Here is a 26,195-nt window from a genome sequence, read left to right on the forward strand (position 1 = left end):
AGCGACTTAAAAGCCGGCTGCTCTTCTATGAGGATGAATAGAAGACAATAAGTGTGTGTGTGTGTGTGTGTGTGTGTGTGTACCTGCACGTGATAGAAGAAAAAAAGGCATATCCTGGCGGAGTGTGCAAAAGAAAGTGAAAGAAGACAGAGCCTATGATGTCTTGTGTGAGCTCACACATGCACACACACACAGGCTGGGATGGGAAAAGGGGTAAATCTTATCATTTAGAGCCTTCACAATGGGCATAAAGAGCCGCTAATCTGCTTCATCTCCCCGGTTCTTTTGTGCGAGTGGAAATGGACCTTCTGTCCATCGGCTGCTTGTCACCCCGCTCCTTTGTCCCCCCATGGATGTGATGGCCTGCCCATCACAAACCTCATCTCTCTCCGCCTTTTGTGGGGACCTCCGCATACAGCCTCAGCTGGAGCCCTATAAGTCCTTTAGGTGTGTCTTTTCTCGCATTCAATCCCACCTATTCTCTCATTCTCCCTTTTTTTTTAATGCTTCTTTGTTTGCCGGAGGCCGCCCGACACATATGGATGGTAACAGGCGGGGATAAGACGGATGTGTATGCCAGTCTAATCCGTTGATTTAGTGAGAAAAGAATATTGGTGGTGTTAGGAGTGCTACATCCAATCTCATTAGTAGTAAGGGCGATCAATAAAGCTGAACGTAGTAAGACTGGGCTTTGTGAATTTGTTGCTTTCCACAAACTCACTGGCAGATGACCTTTGCCATCTTTAATACTCGCAAATCACCCCTGATCTATTGTAGCCTCTTCTTCATGGAGTGGATTTGCTCCAGCTGGTATTCCGGCTGACTGGGATGCAGCAACCAGTCGTATCCTTCAGCTCCTCGGATCCATGAAAGTATTTCACATTCAGGCGCACATTTTTAAGATCCATTTTCATGGCATGACTTCACACGTCATGTCTATTTTTGAAGAGACGAGCACTGCTGCCAACCCAAAGCTAAAATCACATTTCCCGGAGAAAAAAAAAAAAAAAAGCATGCCAGGTTTTTGTTTAGACATCTGGTGTAGCTGCTTCCTTTGACCCACATGCTAACAACTGCATGGGAAACTAAAAGAAGCTCTCCACTCATTAAGTTTTCAGTCTGTGTCTTCACTGTTGCACCCTTGAAAATGTTGACACTTTTACAAATGTAACTCGAGGCATTTAGACGGGCGAGTGGCATCTCTATGCACAGTGTCGGTCACCTCCATCTTAACCACTTTCCACGTGTCCCAGTGTGCTTGACATGCCGTCTCAGAGGCTGAGCTTGAACTGTCCGACCCCGGCGGCTGGCTAAAAGTAGCTCAGCCACGTATCCAGCTGCGAAGAGAGCAGCGCGGTGGATAAGATCTCCTGTCGAAACTGCTCTCGACCAAACACAAAAGGAACTCTCTCCGCTGCCACTGAACTGCTGCCCTCGCCGCAGTCCTCTCCGCGGAGGAGAGAGGGGTGAGGGCACGGCGGCGAGAGGGCAAGAGGTGGAGGGACAGGAGAGTGCTGGAGAGACGGTGCCTGTACGAGATAACAGAGGCTAGGAGAAACCAGATTTGTGTGGGGTATGTGTCACAGATACAGGGGCAGATAGAGGAGACGCAGAGCTCCAACCTATCACTTCAGACACAAAAGACTGGGAAACTAGTAGCACCCTTTCCATGTGCTCCTCATACATGGACACACAAAGCTTACACTATTAAAAAAGTGTGTGGATTCGGCCTTTTGAGCAGAAAAGCTTCATTTCATTGCATAAAAACTGTGATTCATATGGCAACCTGTCAGAAAAGTACCTTGTTTAAATCTGTTTGTAATATTCTGCTTTGACCACTAGAGGCAGTCGTGGTGCCACACCTGTAGCTTCCAGAGACAAAGTAATATGCAGTAATGAGGGGCTCATTGTGCATCTTATGTGCACAAGAGGTTATGATGAACAAAAAGATGAACTTTAAAGCACCTAAGACTAAACAGGATATAGTCCAAAGTGAAGAAAGTCTGTGCTTTATGGAAAACTACAGTAGAAACCTCTTCCTCCTGCACTCCATTTGTCAAGACGGGGTGGTGGGGAATGGTGTTTTGGACCCAAATGCAGGACTCAAGGCAGGAGTAGGCAAACTATGAAGAAAAAACTTGAACAAGACATGAAACTACAGCATGGCAAGCGTGAAAAAAACTATGACATGAAAAACATGAACAAACTATGGCATGAAACTTGGACAATGCTGACAAACAGTATGACATGACAGGGAACAAAGGGGAAGGCAGGGGAATAGAGGGGTGACAAGACACAGCTGAAGCAAATCAAAAAACAGACAAGGTGAAACCAATGAGCTAATCAAAAGGAAAAATCCAGAACTTAACAAAATAAAACAGGAAACAAAACACAAAAACTAAACACTAACCATGACTATGAAAAAACCAAGAACTTAACCAAATCAGGAAACAGAACAGAAAAGCTAAACACTAACCATGACTATGAAAAAACCAAGAACTTAAAAAAAATACAATAGACAAAACAGAAAACCTAAACACTAACCATGACTATGAAAAAACCCCCCCAAGAAAATACAGGAAACAGAAAAGAAGACACTAAACTGTGAACCCAAGAACGGAAGACATGACAGAAAACATGACACCATTTCTTCAAGGAGTAAAGGTGGACTAAATTAAGATGAATGTTTGACCGTCCCTATAATGAAAAATAGCTCCATCGATCATCACCAACAAAATAATGCACGAAAAGGCAGCAATGTATTATTAAAAGCCACAAAATAAATCAAAATTAAGTACTGCGCTAAGAAACGGAACACTATTTCAGAGTGCGTCCCCACAGTTTCAGCTTCCCTTCCCCTTGCCATCACAGATTTGTGGATGTGGGGGTCGACGCCACCACCAGCGATGGAGTCTTTGATGAGCGCAACCGGCTCGTCTTCGCCCCTCCGATGGTCTACTGCAAATGCCGCGAGGCTTGTGACCTTGAGAGGCTGCTTTCGCGCAACTTCTGCCAAATCCAGCAACCCCATGGCGAGCTACAGAGGCTTTAACGGAACCACAGCGGCTTGGACGTCACTTGCTCGTTGATTAATGTGTCGTAAAATTCATTATGCATGCATAAAAGCATGGTGAAGTATTTAGATTCAAAGTGTGTAGACATATGGGGTAGGAAACTGTATTTATTCATAATGAATCATGTTCCTGAGCAAAATTAGTTATAAAATATGAGCTACCACTCTAGCATCAGTATCGTACTGTTTGTGTGGATGACTTCACTCCAATGGAATCAGGTGCTGCAGTCATTTTTGCATTGATCAACTGGTATTTTCTGACCCGGGGCAGTAAACCTCATCCATCCCGTAAGCAGTAACAGCGTTCCCGTCATGCAAAATCCCCCCGCCACAAGACATAAATGCACACTTAGCGTGATTTATCCTTAACAAGTTTGAATAATGGGGTATGAAGTGAGGAGGGTTTAATGAACTAGAAGTGCCTCTATGATCCCTTACCCAAGAAAGATTAGGGAGGGAGAGGGGGAGGCGCCTTCCTTGCATGAGCAGCCCTGCAGCAGCAGTCTGGCTTCCACGCGGCTTTCCAGGGACACTGCCAGGGAGCAGAATGTCAATTTTAAAAGTGCATCTCTTTCCTCTGGGCGTGAAGGTGACGGATAATGCGTTTGTGCATTACGGAGAGGGGGAAGGCCATCCATCATGGCTGTGTGCATGTGCAGGCTGATTGTATGCAGGTAGCGTTGCACTACTCCGGGCTGTACTGTGGTTATGGCAAGGAGGGGAGGGAGGAGGGCTGGGGGGCAGGGAGAGGGTATGCAAACTGAGCAGAGCATCTGGAGACAAGGACTCTCACTGGTGTCAAGCGGGGGCGTGTTATGTATTTGGTTGCGGGTCGTGGGAATAGTGGAAGCTTCTCGCTGATGAAGAACTGTTGCTCTCTGACACATTGCCAGCGGTAGTGTGTGTTTTGTGTCAGAGGCTACCTTTCTGGCACCAGATGTTGTCGCTGCCACTGCTGCCGGAAAGGAAGCAGACACAGCATTAGGCGCATGCACGTATGCATATACAGCAACTACACACTACATTATTTCCTATTCATGTCTTATAGGAGCCGCTTTTTAATGGAAACATTTTTTTTTTTTTTGACAGCGTCGACACTCAAAACTCAGCAGGAGGCAGCAGGAAGGCTCCGACTCAATCGCAGGAGGAAAAAAAATAGTTCAAAAAATTGTTTTGGACACAAATGGCTGTAAAATTCAGGTGAAAAGCAGCGCTAAAGTGAATTTATATGCGCATAATTTGCGAAAAACCTTTTGTATTCTCACTTCCACCTGAATCTGGGAGGCAATCCACTCAGTAGCAAAGCACACAAGACACTTCTTGGCAAGGCGCTGAGCCAGAGAGAGAGAGATACTGTAGTTTGACCTGCTGATCCCGCTCTGTTTAGCATGCCGCGCTCTCTGGGGCTAACATACAACACCCATGCTAATGCTGTTCCCGCGGCCGCCCTTGTTACCATAACAACTAAAGGTGAAGGAGACAGAAGTGAAAAAAAAAAAAAAAAAAGCAGCCCGGGGTGGGAGGACAATTGGGAACTGTCCGTGTGCGCATACACAAGCAGGTCCATACATGCCGACTTATGATGCACACATCCATACAGTCGTACTTTCACACAGTCAGTTGTTGTTTTCTCTCCCCGGGCGTGTTCAGAGGAGAGGCAGGTGGCGCGCGCTCCCCTGCTTCCATCCTCTGAGGGTTATTACTGTTACAAATATTCCCATGATGACGGCAAGTCCAAACTGTGTCAAACCTAAAGAGGGGGAGGGATATTGATTTGACATTTGAGGCAGTATTATGTCAGTGGCTCCGGCCGCTCGCTTGTTGTTCTTGCCAGAGTATTTGTGGAGCGCCGCGTCTTTGTGTGTGGCCTTGGTCATGGGAGGAAGGCCTTTTGTGCAGCTTGCTTACGCTACTACGATATGTTTACTCGACTCGGTGCTTGTGTCCCAGCGGCCTGATGCTGTTATGTCTCGAAGGGCCCAAACTGTACTTTGAGAGGGACTGATAAGCAAATTGAGCAGGCCCCTTTCCTCCCTGTTTTCTCGTCGGTTACATGCGCAACGATTGTTCCATTTGTATTTTCTCCTTCACGCCGCCCGCTCTCGCTTTCCTCCCCGAGTCATGAATATTTCCGAGCATGAGTGCTAAAGCTTGTGGGAGCAGGGTGGCTTCAAGCCCGTGCAACTGCGAGATTCACTCGGTGATATAATAATTCAGGTGAGAAACAATGCAACGCCGAGGAGGAATGCGTAGAGATAAATCTCCGACTGCAAATGTCCCATGAATCTCCCTGTACCGTGGGATCGTTCGGCGGTGGGGAGCGTGTTTGTGCGGCGAGATAGAGAAAAAGAGGGAGGGATTGCTAAGTTGGCGGTTTGAATGATGTTTAACCGGAGCTCAGTGCAGCTGAATGAGGCTGAAAATCCGCTTTCCTCCCGGGTGCAGTTACTCAGAGCGCTATGGTATCACAGAGAGACGGATGTCGCCACATTACAGTCGTGCACACACACGCGCGCTGTATCCACCTCCTACAAGGCATAAAATATAACCCGTACCATCAGCAGCAACTCACTCGGAGGACTGAGGGTATACACAGAGCACAGAGCTCCATCCCACATTAACCAAACATAGAGAGCTCCCCTCTTGAGGCTTCACATCGACACCGGCCTCACTGGCACATAATCTTCCTCTGCCACATCACCTCTCCTCACAGCTTACACTGCAAAAAGGAAAACAACACGGTTACTGAGTGACGGCTGCAACCCGCAACGGTTTGGATTCGTAGTTATGAGGCCCGTGTTTTAAAAGAAATGTATCTATGAAACACGATTATGTCATGCATACTTGCTGCAGATACACTGATCAGGCATATCATTATGACCTAATATTGTGTAGGTCACCCTTGTGCCTCCGAAACAGTTGTGACTCATCAGAGAATGGGTCATGCAAAGTCTGGTGTAGGTGCGTGGTGCATGTCTTTCCCAGCAGAACGTTGCATTGTCACTAGATGGTCGATGTTACTCTCTTCTCCTATCAGTGGTTTTAATGTTGTGGCTGATCGGTGTACATGCTTTACCCAGATGTACGCAGGAATTTATCTGCTTGCTTCCTTTTTCTCGCCTCCCTCCTCCTCCTTGTCCCGAGTCTCCCTGTTTGTCCGGCCTCAAGCAGATGGGTCCCCGCATACGACTTAAGTCCTGCTCAAGGTTTTTTCTCGTCTCTGTCACCTTCGTGCTTGCTCTGGGGGGTTCTCCGACGCATCTTGAGACAATCTGGATTGTCATTAGCGCTGTATAAACAAATCTGAATTGTAAATTGAAAGTGCATTAAATCTCTAAATGCGCTTCCTTTAACTGTAACCCCACTTAAATTCATTTACTACACAGAGCAGCAACAAACTGAAGCAATTATTGGCAAAAATAAACATTCCCTGCTTTTATGTTTCACCTTTATATTACCTGCTGCATTTCTGCTGGCCTTGTCCGACTTCATCAAAAGGAAAATGTGGCGGGGTTTCTCCCAAAGTCGCCTGGTAAACACACGATACTTGTGGAGCTAATTTGATTCACATGAGGAGATTTATGCGCAGAGCCGAGGAGGCTTGGGAGGTTGTGTGTTTTCTTTTTCTTTTTTTTTTGAAGGGTAGAATCGTCAATTATTTTGGAACAGATGGGTCTCAAAGTGCAATTGAATTTGATTATCGCCTCAATGGAATACGTAATGAAAGAGTCCTAATTTGAAGAGAAAGTTATGAGAAGGCCATTTCAATTACTCGAGAAAACTAAACTGGGGTAGCAGCCTCTCACAACAAACCCCCGCTTCCAGATGATTTTATACTTTCTTAGTTTCTGCCTTTCTTCCCTGTAAATGACAACGAGCGTGAATCACGATGAGCGCAGCTGTTTATTTGCTTGTTTCAGAAATCTGCCCCAGCTGCGTTCTTGAAAGCGAGCATGCCTTTGTCATTCTTAATTGATCACCACTTTTCATGGAATACAACTTTGTTTTTCATTCTCCTATTGACACGCTCGTTCAAATAATAACAGGCTTAACAACTCAACCCTGCCGAAATTATTTGACAGATTTCGCGAGTGAGGGATTGTCTGCGGTGCCAGCAACGAGCAGATTATTACAGAAGCTTTAAGATGTTTTTTGTCCAAGAAAGCTCGAATCCTGACAACCTGTCAAGAGCGTGATTGCTCCTCCAACAGCTTTCCTTTACTTAACTTGTGAGTGGCAGACACATTTTTAGCCGTTTGTCTTCCAGGTTCAGGAGTTCACGTTGATTAAGGCTTTGCAGAACCTATTTGATCCATTTTGAGATTTGGGTTGGGTTATTCCAACACCAGCACAACGGTCACTCTACTCTCTGAATGCAATTATCTGATATAATTTCCCATAAATTAGCTAGCTTTGTGTTGTCCATGTAGACTAACACAATGGCAGATAACACACTACATGGTCAAACGAGAAGCAGAGTCAATGATAGGACTAATGAAAGGATTCACGCAAACTGACCCAAATCCCAATACCATAACAGAGCTTAAATTCAACTCAATATAGCATGAGAAGCCAGACAATAGGTCTGCAAAGTCCATATCCTATTTGAGGAATAATTTTATAGGTCTCTCATGTCGAAAACTTGAACTGCAACCACCTACGCTCCAGACAGATGGCTAGGGCCGACTGCGAGAGGCCTCCCACTATTCCCGATAACAAGTTTCCTGGGCTATATAGGGCCACTGCGCCTGTAAACACACCAGCCTCAAATGGAGTGAACAGGTGGCCATGCACACAGGACCACTGGTCACGTTGAGCGTCCACACAAAAAGTTCGGTTGCGTGCAAAACGCTTGAGCGTCTTTGGAGCTTCATACGGTGAGAATGCCTCAGATCTGCTGACTGAGGAAATATCAGAGCAAGCAGGGATGCTTCTGGGAAATCAAATCCAGACCTAAATGCTGCTGCACAACAAAAACTGGTCCAAGGCACTGACTTCAATCTAGATGAAGTCGCAAAAACAAAACTTAAGCCAGACTGTCAATGTGGTCCCTGGTCAACAGACTCCAAAAACTGCCTCAAATTATACTTAATTTTCACCTCTTGCCGCTTTACAGTGACGAGACCACTTGCCCAGTTCTCATTCCAGTCATTTCCTCAGTATTTGTTTTCAGAGACAGTACCCTCTGGAGGTGGCGAGATGATAATGTCACAGAGGAAGGAAAGTGATGGTCTGCCTAGTGTTTATACAAGACTTTGGCATTTGTTGTCATTGGGTCTGCCGTCATTGGCAGGCATACCGCCACAGAGCCCATGTCTATCCTGCATCCACACACACACACACACACACACCCTCCCTACTCTGACCCATATAGGTGCTTTGAAATGCTGGCAGGCCCGTCAAGATTATCTGGGCCCCCTTCCCAGGAAGACCACTGGGATGCGGGAGCGTGGTGGTGTGTTTGCATGAGACTAAAAATGTAAGGGCGCTGTCAGTCTCTGCGTATGCATCGCTGCTGCAGCAGCTGCGACAGCCGCTTGGATGCAGTTGAAAGAGACGTAGGGTTTAGTCTCCAGGTGGTTCTCCTCTTCAGACTGTCACTGATGGCGCAGGGAAGAGGATATGGAGGATTTTTGAATTTGGATTACTGAATCACACATGGGAAGGTGGAATTCTGTTCTAATAATAGCCTGCATGACAAAATCACAAGCTATTTCCAGTGGTTTAAACTAATGTATTGTGATTCTAACTTGTGCCACCCTGCTAGGACACGATCTGTTCTGCTTGAAATACTAAGCGATTAAGTTGGAAGACCAAACGAAGTTTCCTTTCATACTGTGATGACTAATGTTCTGCCTGTATACGCTCTCTTCCAGCCTGATTGCATAATCCCCAGATTAATTAGCAGCGTGTTTTAGTCACTTCCTGTAGCGCGACCCTCAAATGGGCTCCCTCCGCAATCTGGCCTATCGTCTTACAGGGCGCCAGAGCTTTTTCTTTGAAGGCCGCCTCGGCTTCAGAGGCAAAAAAAACCTCTCTGATCTGGCGGCTAAAGGAAAGAGCCCCTGCAGTGTGCCATTCCAGACTGATAAAGAAACTAGAAAAACAACATTTGGGTAACACACACACTCGCAGGGGTAAAAAAAAAAAAAAAAAAGAGGAATAATTTGGTTGTGAAAACAAGAGGCGGTACGGAACAATGACAATCTGGCTCCTTTGGTAATTTCCTGTCGGCGTTCATTCGTGTGATGTGGCCGTGACTGTTCTGCCGGGATCAATCAAACCTGCGAGCAGATGGCATCGCACTCCTCCGGCGGGTTGGGGATTGTCTGAGTTTTTTTGTCAGGGATGGTAATTGGCCCGCTATGTCGTGGACCGGAGCATGCTAACAGCCGCCGCCATCACCGCTGTGCAGCGACAACACCTATCGCTCCGCTTTTGAATGGCTCATAATGTGGTACCTGTGCTACGGGCTCCGTTTAACATCTACTCAAACAGTTAAATGATGCTGTAATTAACACGCCGCAACTCCAGTGCAGTCAAGCTAGGAAAAGCAACATTAACTCACGACTGTAACATCACCGTAAATGTGCAAAATTTGGCCTAATTCGGCATCATCCACGAGGCCCGGGAGAGTCGACGTTATCGCGCTCTGGATCTGAAACGCTGAAGCCGTGCTCGCTAACGGGGTTTGCGTTTTAGGTGAAAAAAGTTTATGCGGATAAACGGAACCGTGTGTGGGAGACTTGGCAAGCTGCAGAAAAGGAGAAACAGAGTAATTGCATGTGTATTGTAAGAGTCTGTGTGCGTGTGCAGCTGAGACGCCGGGGCACTTCAAAGCTTTGATGTTGGAGCTCCTAAATGAGGGCCACCAGAGGTCCAGACTAATGGGACATCATGGTGAGATTAGAGGCCAAGTGTAGAAGGCTGACAACACAGCATTATATATGTGTGTGTGTGGGTGTGGGTGTGTGTTTTCCTGTGTGTATTCTTTTTGCAATTAAAAGTGAAAGTTTGGCTCGAAGTCTTAATATGGAGTTTGCGGGTAATTGGACGGGGACGATTTAGATGCTTCCGCAAGTACACACCACCTACATTGCATCCGCCTTTATTTCTAATTCAATCAAAGTAAAAAAAAGGTGGGCACTTTCATTATATATATGGTATAAATCCTTTATTAAATAATCATAACAATAATTATAATAACAATCATAAAAAGAGCATTTCTGTACAAAGACCCCTTTAAAACAACAACAACAGCAGTCCTAGCAGTGCTAAAAGGGGTGGGGTGGGGAATCCTTATCCTCGTATGCGGTTTGGTCCTCCCAAGCAGAAGGGGGTGCTGTGACTGTCAGTGTCTGATACCGGCTCCAAAGGCAAGCTGGATCCCCGAGGCTCCAAGGCACTTTGAAGAGAGTCAGTGGGGGTCCAGAGATGTGGGCCTCAGAGGAGAGAGACAGCGAGCGTGGCGGGAATGGATGGGGATGACGACGACGACGAGTGCGTGTGTGTGTGTGTGTGTGTGTAGCGAATCCAAGGGCTAGTACGCGAGAAGACAGCGTTCCCTTCGTTTTTAGGTGCCCTTCAGCGTGCGTCCAGAGCCTCCTGTGTTTCGGAGGGGAAAGAAGATGTGACTCATGTTCTGTATATACATCTGTATATACAAGTGACGTGTGGGGATGTTCATGTGCGTGGGAGCCCGTGGCTTACGAGTCCATTCGGAGCACACGAGGCCCATAGGGAGCGGTTCAGAACCAGAATGCCTGCCTCGCTGAATTGCGAGACCTTAAAAATCAACAAAAAAAAAATCAACAAAAAATTCACAAAACAGGCCACAGTTAGCCAGTTGGTTGAGGTGTGGGTGGAGTGATGTGTGTTTTAGGATAGGGAGGGATGGAGAAAGGGGTAGGTCCTTTAAATCATGGCTTTTGAGGTCCACGTGTAGAAGAGAGAGGGATGCATTTCTCCTCTCTTGTCCCAGTGTCGCCTCAACGTTCCTTTTTCAACATTTCCGCGAACAGTTTAAGGCTTGTTGTGTGTCTGGGCACACAGTCAGTCGATTGAGAAGAGCGGTTTCTGGTTGCACATTTGCTTTTGATCCCATTTTTATTTTTTTTATTTAGAGAGAACATGGCCCCCGTGAGAGAGAGAGAGAGAGAGAGAAGGAGAGAGAGGCAGGGGATTTTAGTGCTCCGTCAGTCACAGTCTCTCTCGTTCTCTCTTTTTGCTTTCTCTTTCTTCAGTGGTTCCGTCCCTGCCCTTACCAGCAATCCATAGGTTGCACCGACCAAAGCTCCTTGACCTTTTACCATTAACCACCATGTAAACATGACCTTCTCTTTGACAGGAACCAGCAACAACAGTCTCCCACAACTAAATCTAACAATAACGTCTCTCTGTCATAAAAAGAATGTGTTAAAATCCCCCCCTCCCCACCTCTAAACACACACATATACTTTCTTTGCCTCTTTTTTTTTTTTTTGTCCTTAACTTATCTGCCATCACAGACTGGCAACAGGCCAGAACGAAAACATTAAACAGAAAGAGAGGGACGTCGGTGACTAAAAATACCACGGACTGTCAGAAACTAAGGGGATAACTGAGGCTGATAGGTAGCAGAGTCTACGACGGAACAAAAGAGCGACACAAAGGAGCTAAGTTCTAGGCCACTGTGTTCACATGTGATCAAAAAATACGCTTTCTAAGCACGTTCCTAACCTACCACCTCTCCAACACAATGTGTCTGGCTCTCGGCTTGTGTAGTTTACAGTATCCAGTTTCAAAACTAGACCTCTTACAAATCTATGATTTATAAACAGTTCTCTTTTGGTGGACCACGACTCAGTAATTGATATGTGTAGATATTTAGATTTTGAGGCCTAACATCCCCGCACTGGATCAGTCCATCTTGGTAAGTTCTCACGACAATAACTACCAATACCGGACTTTGCCACTTTTTCCAAACAGGAAGTTCTCAGATGAGACAACAAGTGGCTTATTTAATATCCTGGGATGTGCATCGTCGAGGAAGTAAACTGACACTAAAGTGAACTGGAGGAAATGAAGAAAATAGTGAGAGGTTTTCACAAAATGGCTGTAACTCTTGCTTTTCGTTCACGCCTCGGTGCAGCAGCGCTGTTGGTTGAGTTTGACTTTGTGCTTGAGGCCGTCGTACAGTTCAAAGTTGTAGTTCTCCAGCGTGGTGGAGGAGCGCGACGACAGGCCGCTGTAGGAGCAGGTGCAGTAGAGGAGGAGGCCGCACACCGCGCCGAGCAGGACGCCCAGGGAGCTCATGACGATGATCGTGACGAGGATGGGGTCCAGGTTGTACAACCACGAGTTGTCCTTCTCGGAGACACGCGTCACCGGAGGCTCAGATGATGGGGATGCTGTGTTCCACTCGGGGAACTGTAGACCTGTGACAGGAAGTGGAAAAGCAGAAAAGACATTAGGTGAAAATACGACAATTTGCCAAAATTTATAGAAAAGGGTGAAGTATATTTAAATAGAGGCAACAGAAATGTGTCAGAATGTCTTACCTCCACCTAGAGGGTCTCTGCCGCTGGATAGTCGCCCATCTCCAAATTCATTGGGTCTCTTCACTGTCAAATAGAAGCACAGGACACAAATTTAAACATAAGTACAGCCAAAATAAAAGCTGCAATAAAAGTTGTGACAAATTTTGGCTTTTTATTACTTTTTATTTGCTTATTTTAGTAGTTTAGAGATCTGACACGCACGCTAAGCAATAGAAAAATATGACTTTATTAATAGAGAAAGATCATTGACATACATTCGTGCCAAACACACAGTCATCACATTTACTGACGGTATAAGACTGCTCATTCTGTGTAAATAAAAATAATCATCATCACTGGTAAAACCATCAACACGGCTACTGTCAAGTTTAAGATCGTTAGATGATTGAAAGAAAGCGAACAATGGCAACAACTTTAAGTGGCGACAGTCGTGCTTCCTGTGCAAGTAAAGACACTACAATACAAAAAACTGACATTTGAGTGTGCGAGTTGGAGAAATACAAGTGTGGTGAAACCATAGACTGTATAAAGATGGGCAGCGGAACTGCTCCTAAAAAGTGAAGCCAAAGTGAGTAGAGCTCCCCCTGGTGGCTGGCTGCAGTATAGGTCATAAGCTCCACCCCCTCCATGTTAGCGGATGGGACGGATGGCGCCAAACTAAAACACTAAAATAGACGCCATTTTTTTTTTCTTCAAGAATGGTTTCTGTCACGTTAGGTAGTATAATACTGATGCATGTTTAAGTGTCAATTTTTTGGATAAGTTTTGTTTTAGTTTGTTATTTGACGCTATAGAAACAGGATGTGACATAATGGCGACTACCAGTTGCCTGCCAACCACTCCGTAAAGCGTGGGACAATGAGAGTTGTGAAATTTTTATTTTTTTTTTAAATAAGTACAGTGTATAATCCAACACTTCCTTGTAACTGGTGGAGGTAGCGCAGTATTAATTAAACAAAAACGCAAGTAAGTCGGGAGGAAGTGTTAGCAGGTCATCGATATTGCAGTTCCGCGTGGCTCCACTCTCGGACCGCACTGCGCACACTCTGGCTGCAGAGTCGCAAGATGGCGCCGCCCATATCCCCGGGAAAATAGCGTCAGTTTGGCCAATGCAAGGAAGTGGGGATGCATTGTCCATATTTATATACAGTCTATGGTGAAACTAGCAACGGCTGCAGCACTGTAGTTAAGCTCGAGTGTACTTTTGTGTGTGTGCTCGCTGGGCTTGGCAAGCTTTCAGGAGTGGGAGTAACTGCTTGGCAAGGCACACGTCTAGATTTGGAGGTCTTTGATGGCCAGTGGCATTATTAATAGCGTTTCCAGGGCAACTGAAGTTGGCAGCGGGGCTGGGCGATAGAGGTGCGGTAGATGGGAGGGAAAAGTGCTTACCGCAGCCTTAATAAATGTTATCTGTCCATTAACTAATTACAACTATTAGAGGCTTGGGGCGTAATGGTGTTGAGATGGATCAAGTAGGGTGTCCGGTCCCTCCTCCTGAGTTGATTTAAAAGCACACGGCGAGGGCGTGCCAAAAAACACTCGGGAGAGAAAAGTGCAGGCTCTAAATTGGGACAACAAATCGAGGCGCATTCTGCTGAGCTGTGGGCTAGCAGGTGATGGATTTTTTTTCTGCAGCTGTGACAGGCCGCGAGAGCACGGCCCGTAAAGCCGCAGAGCGAGGACCTCAATTTCGTTCAATCCTGGGAGTTCAACTGAACCGAATCTCACAGCGCCTGTAGCGGCTGATGAGAGAGAAATTTGTGGCAATCTTGAGTAAGAGTTCTAAGAAATTTTCCAATAAAATAGGCTCTTAGATCCCAGATGTGTAACTGTGAAGTGCATTAGCTAGTTATGTTAACAGCCTTCATGGCATCTTATGGCACTAAGGGAAAAATCTTCAATAGCTGGAGCTCTGCTCTGCTTTTCATAATATCTTGGCTCCTTCTCAAGGACGCACATATACAGCAAAACACTTCACTTATGGCTTCCAGCTGGTCCAGCGGCATTGTGGGATTTGTAGGAGTATAAATCAAGGGAAAAGTGGTGATGGCAGACAGATGTGTCTATTTACAACCCTAAAAACAACAAGCACATATTCATACTGAAAACAAGACAAGGCTCGGCTCGGCATGGCTTTCATCTGGGCAGCTCAAAGACATGGGGAACAACGGGAGTGGGTGGTATGAAGCATAAATGGGAGTGGAACAACGTGCTTTATTACACCAGAGAATCAAGATGAGACACTAAACACTGAAGACGGCTGCATCCATCACTGACTGATGCCTTTATCAGGAGAAGACGAGGCGTTCAATCAAATGAGCTGGTTATCTCCATTTGTGATGCAGGACTTTAAGTATGATGGATTTGCATTCCTTTGTCTTTAAATGTGCACATGCTTTGCTGAAAAGGACAATGGAAACATTTTTTTTTTTCTCCTCCATTACAACACCCTACCTATTGGCACAATATCGCAGCTATTCTGTGTTGTTATTACAGAGATACCAAGAGCTTTATTTTCTCTGGCTCGCCAGATCATTTCCGCAGCTAGCACATCCAATGCCCCTCAGCCTAACAGTTTTCTCCTGCCTCTCTCTCTCAGCACTGCAGAGCTCCTCGTGTCTCTGGGGTCTTGTTTTAGCCTCGTGGTTTGGCAGCTCTGGCTGGCTCTCGCAGCGGAACCAGCTCGACCCCCTCCTCTTCCCCGGCCCACACATGTCTGCGAGTACGTCCATGCTGGGGTCTTTCCAGGAGGACCGTCGGGGGTTACGAGGAGCCAGACGGCACTCAATGGTCCGAATCAAGCTGTTTCAGATAAATAACTTACTCTGACTTCAGTCCTCACATCAGGAGCAGCATAGTGTGAAATGTCAACAGCGAACTCCTTAATGGAACAGAGAAGAAAACAACCAAAGCTACATCCTTCGGAGACAGAGGGAGAGACCAAGTGTTCCTTTGCAAATTTTCACTTAGCAACTGTAAACTAAAGGAGGGAGGGTCCGTCGAGTGGATGTTCTGTCAACCTTGCAGCATCGTGACTCCCACGGCCACTGACATCACAAGTTGGCGTCCCCCTCTGCCAAATTCAATGCGGCTAAGTGTTTCTTTTTAGCAGAGGGTACGGTGTCGATCCCGGCTGTCCAACCTCACTGTCAGGACTGGCTCCACCCCTGGGGTGGCCATACTGGAGGACCAGTTTGAATACTGGAAGCACTGCGAGGAGCTGTGATAGGCCACTGACAGCTGGCTCTTCTTGGTGGCCAGGTGTTGTCGACAGCAACAGAGAGCTCTGACCAAGATGGCCACAGCCAGGAGAAGGAGGGCGCCCCCGGCAGCCATAATGTAATACCAGTGGATGGGTAAGGGAGGCACAGGAACGCCTCCCCCTGGTGGAGAGATACAGAGTAATTGGCCAGCGGGAAAAGAGAGGAGTGGCACTTGTTTATGTTCTACATGTAATTCTCTAAGTTCTATCCCTAGTTGTCTTCATCATACGAACAGCAGGCGTGCACCTCATACGAGCATGCACAAGCATGCCAGTTGCAAAAAAATAAAATAAATCTCCAAGGCAAAAAACAAAATTAAATGCATCCATTTCTCTCATGTAGCTTGGGTTGCAGTCAGAGGACAAGTTTTCACACCAAGATCATCAAGAGATTTGGTTTGAAATCAGTCCAATAGCTGATCCAATCGAATGCAGCGCAATTCAGGTTTTTTTTTTTTCTTTTCAAAGCTCCAGTGAAATTACTTGGTGTGAAACGAAATAATTAGTTATAAAAGCACCCACACACAGTGAATTAAGGAGCTTTGTCTTCCTGTCTCACTGGCGCAGGAAGTCACAAACAGCCCCCTGATATCGCCTTAGATCCATGCACGAATCGCTCGGACACCACAAGGGATATCCGACGTTCCAGAGCTCTCTCTCTGAGCTGATATTGGATTGGGATTTGTTATTTAGCTGGCTCGAGTTGGCAGATTTGTTTTGAGTACATAATTTATCCTGTTCTTGCTTTTTCTTTTTTTTTTTTTCCATTTTCCCTTTTTCCTCATGCGTCAACCTCCTGGCCAGTCCTCTCCTCCTCAAGCCAAGCACCGTCTCCTTGGAGACTATCTCCACAGATCCGCTACGCTGCTGCCCCTGGCTTGAACCCCCTCGTCAAATTCTTGGTAAGGACCTACTAAGCGGCTTCCAAGAAGCTCCTACTCTCCTGTCCAAATCTAAAACAAACCCCTGAAGATGCTGAAAAGCTAAAAAAAACAAAAGAAAAAAACAGCCCACATGTGCGATCCAAGCCCCGATGTGGAGAGCTGTATGTGAGATGTCACAATGAACTAAGGAAAGTGAAGCAGAGCTGAATACATCTTGATTTTTGGACCGTGTCACATAATTACAGAGGGAAATGGTGCGTGCTGCTGCTACTTCACATTGCACACACTCATTAGACAAAGCTGAGTTAGGGAGAGGAGAGAGAGAGAGAGAGACACCCGTGCTTGATGCTGCTCAGTCACTCTATCTGATTGCATTTCACTGGGGATACTGGTGTGTGTATGGTGATATTAATGTGTGTGCATGTTTGTCAAAGGTTAGAGGCTGTGTGTGTGTGTGAAGGCAGAGGAGTAGAAAAGCCGAAGAAATGCACACACATCACACTGAAACCGCCGAGCTCTTATCTTATTGGAAGACATTATGAGATGCCAAAACACTAACATCAATCTCATAGAGTCCCCCAGGATGCTCTAAATATTTTTCATGAGGCAGACAGTTATTTAAAACCCTTCAGGCTGTGTCAGGCAGCCGAGAAGTGAGAATATGTGGCGCTTTTCAAATATCTGACTCCGCGAGGTGTGATAGATTTAGCTTGCCTTGCACGCGGAGCTCGCTCACTCGAGACTAATCCTTTGTTTCCGCCGAGACTGACAAGGTAAAAAATGAATGTAAAGCAATGAATCACCGGAACGACGTGTTTCGCAAGTTGGGGGAAAATTAATTTCACATTTGCAAATTTAATCGTTCAGATTTTAGCGCAGGGTTTAGCTCTTGGGCTCGCATGCTGCTGCCGCCGGTGTGATGAGTTTCCAATATGCGGTTTTATTAATCTGGAGTCACACAGCTTTGAGCAGACTGTGCCGCCACCAAGCAAAAAAACTCCCAGGCTAGTGCATACATACATACATACGGGCAGGAAGCAAGACCAGAGAGGAAGTGACGTCATACCAAAGTGGGACTCACCTGGATTTTCTGGAGAAAATGCTGCGAAGGGTTCTGCGAGGACAGAGAGACAGAGGCAGACAGACACGGGAGCAGAAAAGAGAGAGAGAGGGAGCCGTTAGATAACTTTAAAATCGAGGGAAAAGTCAAACCAAATGTCATACAAATGTCACAAGACGATCAAACTCCTCCTGAGGAAATTTAAGTTAATTCCTCAGATAAGTCACATGAATTATGGCATTTGTGGCGCCCCTTCGCTAGAATGCAGTTTTCTCGAGACGGGTTGCATTGTGGGAAAGTTCACACATTTCAAGTTGTTTATCTGCCGGAGTCCAGTTAAACCGGAGCGGGCCGCGTTTTTTTTTTTTTGGCTCGCTGTAAATGCACGGAGCCCGAACCTTCGCTATGATCGCCTGGAATGCAAACACAGAGTGTGTGTCGGATGGAGTGTGAGAAAGAAACAAAGAAAGAGGGAAAGCGACTCGGGAGCTGGCGCCGTTTGGAAGGGACGCCAACGTACTGTGAAAAACTCAACTGTTTTGGGTGATAAGCGGCATCTCAGCATGCTCTGGGAGTGGCGAGGGAGGGGAAGGAGGAAGGAGGAAGCGCAGCAGCGCGGAGGCGGGAGGGGGGCCGGGCTGTCATCTTCCAAGCTGCTGTGCTGCTTAGACTCTCTCAGGAGTCTCATGACGCACACCCGGAAATGACTGATAGAGGACGCGCACACGCACAAAAAGCACATTGGACGCAAACTAGGGAGACGCGCACTTTCACTCAATTACATTTCTCCTGCTCTCGTTGTGGTCCAGCTCCAGAGCACGCTGGACGTCCGTCAGAAGCGATGACGGCAGCTTTTTTGGCTCTGGACTCCCAGCTCGGCCTCTGATCTGTTTAAGACCCTCTCAGAAGCTTCTGCTCGGGCCAGATTAAGGAGCCTGCGCTGGCGCTCGGCTCGCAACGCGCACCCAGAAACTTGCCTGGGAAACAGCCTGTCTAGTAATTCCCTTTGACGGGTCGGGGAAAAGCTCTGTTTACAAATACGACAGAGGAGCGAGCGCGAGAGAGATCGACGTGGAGAGGAGAGAGAGAGAAGAAGAGGAATCTAATGAAACATAGATTAGCATCGCGGGGGCCCACGGGGCGTTTATGGCCTAGTTTTCTTATTCTTTGCTTTTCTTTTTTTTTTTTTGTGGAGGAGTAAACGTTGTCCCTCCCTCTCCTTCCTCCTTTCATCTCCGCGTTCTTTGGAGAAGAGGCTGTCTCCGAAACTGGGATGGGAAGTTGAGTGAGTAAGTGGAGGGGAGGATGGGAGTGTGAGGGCGCTTATCGCTTCATGTGTGTCACCGTTCAAGGGCCCGAAGGCTAAAAGAGGAAGAGGAGGAGGAGGCGGAAGGGGAACGGAGTGGATGAGACGACGAGAGGGGTCATAGACGTGTGTTCCCGCTATTTTTTTTTTGCGAGGAAAGAATAAATGAACAAACGTGTAGGACTTACGCGTGCACTCTGTCAGGGGGGAGTTGGGGTTCATTTGGATGTTGTCTATCCAGATGTGCCCTTTGTTGCCGTGCGCGAGGAAGCCCTCCATCACCACCTACCGAAGCCAGGGTGAAGAGGAAGAGGAGGGAAAAGTTGAAAAAGAAGAGAGAGAGAGAGAGAGGAGACAGGATGAAGGGGAGGAGGAGCAGAGCAAGAGGGAGTGGTGGCGAATCGAGAACGGGGACAAGGAGGAGGAGGAGGAGGAGGAGAATAAAAAGTTAATATGTTTTCAAAGTTGCACTCAACGCTTGCAATCATCCTCCCCTTCTCTGCAAGCGTCTTCAGTTTACTTTTTCATGAGAACATTAACTGCCTGTGATGTCTCTGACAAACCCCCCAAACAGCAGCCAGTAGAGACCGTGTGGCACACTTTCTCTCTTTTTGAAGTTAAACTTGGCCTAAGGTGGCACATGGGTTAAACGCCTCTCTGTCTAACTCATAAAATCATTTAAATCTGATTCCTACCTGGAAGTCTTTAGGGGAGCGGGGCAGGATGGTGCGACCCTCCTTCCAGACTGGGCCCTGATCGTCCTTCAGAGTCCACAGGACCGTCTCTTCGTTGTGGGCGTCCCGCAGCAGGACCTTCAGGTGGCCCTGGGCCTCCCCCCACATCTGGTACGAGAAGAGGAGGCACAGGGGCCCGGTGTCGGCGGGCACCACGGGGCTCACGAGGCGAGCTCGCTGCTGCTCCACCTTTAAGCTCGTGTCCATGTACAGGTAGCTGTTCGGTTCTGGACGGGAGGAAGGTGAGACGAGACGGAGAATTACGACTCGGAAAAAGTGTTTAAAATATTGATTTAACAGTCGACTTTGCCTCCATTTTTGTGGATTCATGAAAGTCTTTCAAACGCAGAAGTGGAAATAAAAAACCTGACACTAGAGAGTTTGACAGGGATATGAAAAATGAAACCGAGCCGCTTTTTAGATTTGTTACACATCGCCCAAAACGAGCACAGCTTTGTTTTAACCTTGATTCGGCGGGGTTGCTACAGTGGAGAAAAAAAAAAAGATTTAATGGGTTTTGATTTCAGCCCTGGAGGCATTCGAAACTGGGAAATCTGAGCGGACTTTTCAAATCCGCTGCAAATGGATGCCGCTGAAGTTAGCGCGGCGCTAACGGAACACACAATAATCACCATTAATCATGCATGTCCGTAAGCCCGTTCACACAGTCGCATGACTCTTAAACAACAAAAAAAGAAACTAATCGGCAGTTGCTAACGGGAACGGGATCGCCACTTCACAATGGTCGCGGCAAACAATAGGGATGTGACAAATATAAACACGCAGAAGAATAGGTCCGGAGAGAGCGTCATTCATACAGTACGTGGAGTGCCACCAGAACCCGAGCCAGAAGACCCCTCGGGGCCCATTCCTCTTCATTCCCTTCCAGGTGAACGACTTAAAGGACGGAAAAGTCCCACAAAATGAACGCCACTCCATTTGTTTACACCAGAGGATGTTTAGTTTGCAAATTGGACGCCGGCACGGATTCCATTGTGCGAGTGAGGGAGGGGAAGAAAAAAAAAGCCACCGCACGCCGTCGTAGTATGTGTGAGAGAGTGACTCAGTGAGGCGTCTGGTGGAGAATTTCTTAAGTGGGCCTCGTGGGAAAATGTCCAGTATCAGCAATCTGCAGATTAAATCACCTGCTTTATCTTGAACAACTCCATGTGTGTGTGTGTCACAGCAACTAACCGCCTTTTTGTTTTACAGGCAAGGAAAAAAAGAATCGTATTTTATTAGAATATTTGTGAAAGGGTCTGCTGGATTTTTATTCGCCATCTGTTTGTTGTCCAAACGTTTTTATATATCAGGTTGCTGAGCGACCGGACTGATAACCTTTTATGCCGCACGCGTGTGTGTGTGTGTTTGTGGAGTGTTTTCCAGCTGATCACACGGGCGGTATCTGGGGGGGACGGATCTTCCTCTGGTTTGACAGCTCCCCTCTGCTCGCCATACGCCCAGATTCGCTTGTGTGTGACACCGCAGACAGTGTGTGTGACAGTATGTCCCTTGGCCCTGTGCAACCCTGGATTGAACATGTCTGCGTCCTCTCCCTTGCTGCACATGACATTTTTGGAGGTGGGGTTGCATATACCGCCCGTGCGCTGCCGTATCGCTCATTTTAATGTGCGCGCCAAAGCCGCTTCCATCGCGTTCGCCTCACGTTGAAGCAGCAAACCCCCTACTGTTGCACCACTCAGCTCATAATAGAGCCTGCTGCCTCGCCATACACAGAACAACAGAGCATTATTAATCTGTTTCACAATGGTCTCCTGCTGCGAGGAGCAAACAGCGATGCCTAGTTATCAGGCCGCACTAGCAGTTTATATTAATCCCAATCATATGTCGGTACTGCAGCTAATTCTCGCTCTGTGCTTTATTACAGGTTTCGCGACGGAGGTCAAAGGTGAGGAGTTTGCTTTTGCTGGGTCACATGGGAAAAAAGGAATTCTATAGAGGATTAAGCAGTGATTTGATAGCGGTGAAGTAATGATCCCGTGCTGGCTGGGATTTCCGACCTTTGACATCGGCGGCAAAATCAAAGGCGTGCACGGCGCGTCAAAACGGCTGGGAATGATACTTCATACATGAAAGCTGCAACCTGACTAATCTAAGAAACCCCTTCCAGTGGGGCTGCGATGAAAGAAGCCGCTTTGAAGCCCCCCCCCTCGCCGTCAGAGACGGTTACGACCTAAACAGGTCACGCTTCGGGGACGTTTCTTCCTCCCCTGCCCTGACCCAGGTGGCTTTGCGAATTTGAGAAAAAAAAGAGGGGGGGCAAAGCGCACCTCTTGTTTAATTCTCTGCAGCCGCGGAAACGCTGAATCTTTCATGGAGACTTGCTCGAAACCAATGAATTTTAAAACAAGGCTGGGATAACAAACCCTGCCTATGAAAAATTATAAATAGAGCAGTAAAAAAAAAGAAAAGAAAAAAGAAACTAAACCCAGCAGGAAACCTCTTCTATAGCTTTTAATAACACGCCAAAAGCGGCGCCTCTTGATCCGTGGGTATGTAACAAGAAAAAAAAAAAGATGAATAATTATTTCTTCAAGGAATGTCAAAGCAGGTGGACGTCTACACAGCATCATGTGGGATGTGCCTCAAGTAATGGAGGGGCAGGAAAGGACAGCTGGGAATAACTGTTTGGGATCTCCTGCTCTGAACTTAATTGCCACTGGATCTTAACCCCTTCCCTCCCGCGCTTCACTTTATTTGCGAGCAGGCAACTACACGCGCGTCACATGCGAGGCCGCACGCGCTCGACGGAGGCGGCGGCGCCTGCTCCTCTCTGATTCATTTTCCCTCTCATTCACTCGAAAAAAAAAAAAAAAAAAAAAAAGAGCAGCCGCGGCTGGCGAGATGCTGCTAAATTAGCCCGGTTGCAATTTAAGGAATTATTTTAGTCAAATTGGAAAAGGACTGAGTGAAGATGCAGACGGAGAATGGCTCCATTTAATTATAGAAAACAGTCTTGTCTATAGAGCTGCTGATAAAAAAAACAAACGCATTTGTGCAATTTTCCGAGCGCAAGTAAAATTCACCCTGCAGCTGCATATGTAAAAAGCTCTCCGGCTGACGGGAGGTTTGTAAATTCATCCGAGCCCGAATGCTGGATAGATTTTTAACAGATTCCCCATCAGCGTGTGAGTCAGGAGGGGAGACTCACCGTGATTGTGCAGGGACCAGAGCAGTGGGGAGTAGGGGTCGTGCGTCCACCCACACAGGCCGTGCTCAAAGTCGCAGACGCCGTCTGACGGGGGAGAGGTGGAGGCTGCAGAGGTGGAGAGCGTTGAGGGAGTCGTTATAGATAAATAAGCATCCACAGCTCCTCCTAAAGCTAATAACCGGTGTTCATTTTGCCTCACCTGTAGTCGTAACGGGGACGGTGGTGGTTTCGATGGCAGCGGGTGGAGTTGGCGTGGTGGTGTCCACTGGTGTGGTGGTTTCTAAGGAAGCAAACACAGCTCAGGTCAAAGGTGGCCCAAAGAAACAATCATCAGACTTTTATTATTATTATTTTGTGTCCCACCAAAACCCCTTGTGGTTCACTTTAACAGCAGCGTGATGATGTTACGCTCCTTCTTGACCAGCCTGATTGATTTCCTACCCATAAAGCAGCACATAAACAACATCTAAGTGCGCTATTAAGGCGAAAGTTGAGCTAGAACGAGGAGTGCCCCGTCCAAAACTATCTCTCCTGTCAGACAGACGGAGGGAGGGAGGGAGGGAGGCCCCGGAACACCCAAGAGGGGCCCCGTCATGTTGTGTCTGCTGCGAGCTCGGGCGTCAGTATCTGTCCAACGCGCAGATGTCCGGACACGCACACACACAGATGCTGAATCGCACACGCGGCATGCACGATACGCCTGGCGCTGAGGCTGATGGATGGATGTGTCTGACAATCTGCACCCCCTCCGACCTTGGACAGGATGATCGCACTCTGGGACCAGTCTCAGGCTATCAGGGAGTACACATAGCACACACACACACATATTCATACATATAGTCTTCATCTCCCGCTCTGCTGTCTCTGAGCTATCGAGTGTGTGCGCCGAGTGTCTCCTCCACTCCATAACTCATATGCACTTGGACAGAGGGGGGAGCAAACACAAAGTGAAATGAATTTTGACTCCCGCCGTTAACATCCACCGCGAAGGGGAGGCAAACAACACACAGAGGCGCGCATGAGCCAACAGTGCGCTCATTAAAACGCATCGCATGCGCGCACAGACACACACATGTCGAGCAGCCTGCAGCTGGAATGTGGAGTGGGGAAAAAGGGGCCGTGTTATTAGGAGCAGATGGGTCAGGCCTGGCGTGTTATGGGAGTTTACACAGAAGTTTGGGTCACGTCTCCAGCAAAGATGGGGATTTATCACGCGGGTAAACTGCGCGAGCTGTTTTCTGTCCGTTTAACTGTTTCGTAAAATCATTAACAGCAAATCTGCATTGCTTTTTTAGTCGTGAAACAACGTCGGCTCGTTTGGCTGCTGAAGGGGAGGAGAAGGGATGTTATATGTAATATTCTTTTGTCAGCGTTTTCTTCCTTCTCTCTCTTATCCAAACAACTCAAGGCTTGGATGCCTGATGCTCTCAGAGCTCATCAGTTGAAAATGAAACCAGCCCACAAACACATAAAAGGAGAGAGGGCCACATTGATTTACCGTGCTGTTTACCATGTCTGTTTATGTTGCTCTTTCACCGCGGCTGCATTATCATTTAAAGACTGTGGAAAGCAGCGAGGGCAACAAACTCGACGTGATACTCAATTGATCTGCCTGAAAGAACTTCCTGTGGAAATGAGCGCAACGGCGCCCCAGCTGGAGAAATGGCAGAGATGAAAGGGCCGGGCACAGCTGGCGACGGCTTCTGACATTAACTCAGAGTTAATGTCATGTCCTTTATGCCAGTCATTAACTACCTAATGAGACTCTTATCGCTGTCGGCTCGCTGGGAAGGTAAGGCGAGGAAAGTGATCCTCTTCCTCCTGACTTTCAAACGCATCCCCTGCTCACTCTCTCCTCTTGACTCTGCCTTGTGCTCACGCTTCGTGTTTGCCTTTTTATTCCAGTCTAACCTTTGAGGCCTCTAGTTAAAGTCTTGGGACCGGGGCGTTAAAATAAACCAAGCGTCTACACATCGGGCCGCACACCCACGCGCGGGGTACGACTAAACACACATAAACACAAAACACACAGTCGAGTCCATTAAGATTCTGCCCGGCTTCGGAGTACTCTATGCTTTCAAAGGTCAGGCCTTGTCACAGTGTAAATGCGCTGACCTTTCCAGGGTGTGACAGGAATGTCGGGGGCAATGGGAATAGGACTGACTTTGCGCGAGTGTTTGCGCGAGGCGGAGAGAGATTGCATGTTAACGTATGTGACCTGCCTACCTCGCCGCGAGCCCTGTCCTTGACGGGCGCGAGGGCAATGTCGCAGAGCAGCGCGGGGGGATGTTCAAGCGAACTACAGAGGGGCCCGGGCGACGCAGGAGAAGCCCCTCTGCAGCAGAGCGTTGTCTTGCATAACGCGTCTGCCGCTGCAGGTGATGATGCAAGTCATCACCGCGCGCCGGATGAGACACCAACAGCGAGAGCTGGACCCGGGGGATCCGCTGACACAGAAAACGCACGTATGCATTCACACACGGTGGTGGATAGATTCTTTTTGCAGGCTTGTTTTTCACACAGTCCGGTGTGGGCCAAGCCTCCCTCTGAAAAAGACATCGCTCACTCCCGAGGAATCTGACTCAGCGGTATGTCAAAGAAAAAAAAAAAAATCTTCAATTATGTAGAAAGCCTTTCTGTAAATCTTTCCCTGGCAGTCCAAGGGAAACACACGCACGCTGATGGCTGTGCACGCGCCTTAAAAGAAGACGATGAGAAATACAAGCAGCCACTGTTTTATATTCAGCTGGGCGGGGTTAAGTGCTCCGATCTAGGGTCATCCACGTACATCGCTGCAAAGAAACCTTCGTTCATGTTTATTTATTTGGCATTATTAAAACGTCTCGAATCGTTTTCTAGCCTCTGGTGCTAAGAGGGATTTTTTAAGGAATTAGAAATGCAGCGTGAAGCTCCGACACCTGAGCTGTGCATCACAGGTGCGCACAAGCATGTGTGAGCCCCTGCAGAATGCTTCTACCTGGAAAGAGGGGGAGATATTTTTGCAGATTGCTAAAAATTTCCTTCCGGATCTCATGCATTTTTCATTCTGGGAGTATACAAAAAAAAAAACTGTCACTTTAGAGGTGCGCGCGCGAGACAGCTGCACAGTAACAGGGGGAAACAGAAGGACCAACAGCGGTGAGCATGGGAAAAGAGGCGCGAGTG

The 26,195-nt window shown here is 47.4% G+C and overlaps 1 protein-coding gene across 1 annotated transcript in view; it reads right to left on the minus strand.

The window, feature by feature from the left end:
* Nucleotides 1-10,238: 10,238 nt before the first annotated feature.
* The window catches only part of nrp2a (neuropilin 2a), a gene marked incomplete at its 5' end in the record, with an annotated part of 51,304 nt that continues 35,347 nt past the window's right edge, over nucleotides 10,239-26,195 (minus strand). Inside the window, 7 exons of the mRNA XM_084574244.1 lie at nucleotides 10,239-12,489; nucleotides 12,613-12,675; nucleotides 17,840-17,872; nucleotides 19,313-19,409; nucleotides 19,820-20,085; nucleotides 23,031-23,135; nucleotides 23,230-23,310. Coding sequence (XP_084430370.1) covers nucleotides 12,188-12,489; nucleotides 12,613-12,675; nucleotides 17,840-17,872; nucleotides 19,313-19,409; nucleotides 19,820-20,085; nucleotides 23,031-23,135; nucleotides 23,230-23,310 — 947 coding nt within the window. The 3' untranslated portion in view covers nucleotides 10,239-12,187. The remainder of the gene's footprint in view (nucleotides 12,490-12,612; nucleotides 12,676-17,839; nucleotides 17,873-19,312; nucleotides 19,410-19,819; nucleotides 20,086-23,030; nucleotides 23,136-23,229; nucleotides 23,311-26,195) is intronic.

The sequence above is a fragment of the Chelon labrosus genome (assembly GCF_963514085.1).
Source record: "Chelon labrosus genome assembly, chromosome: 24".
NCBI classification, from domain to species: Eukaryota; Metazoa; Chordata; class Actinopteri; order Mugiliformes; family Mugilidae; genus Chelon; species Chelon labrosus.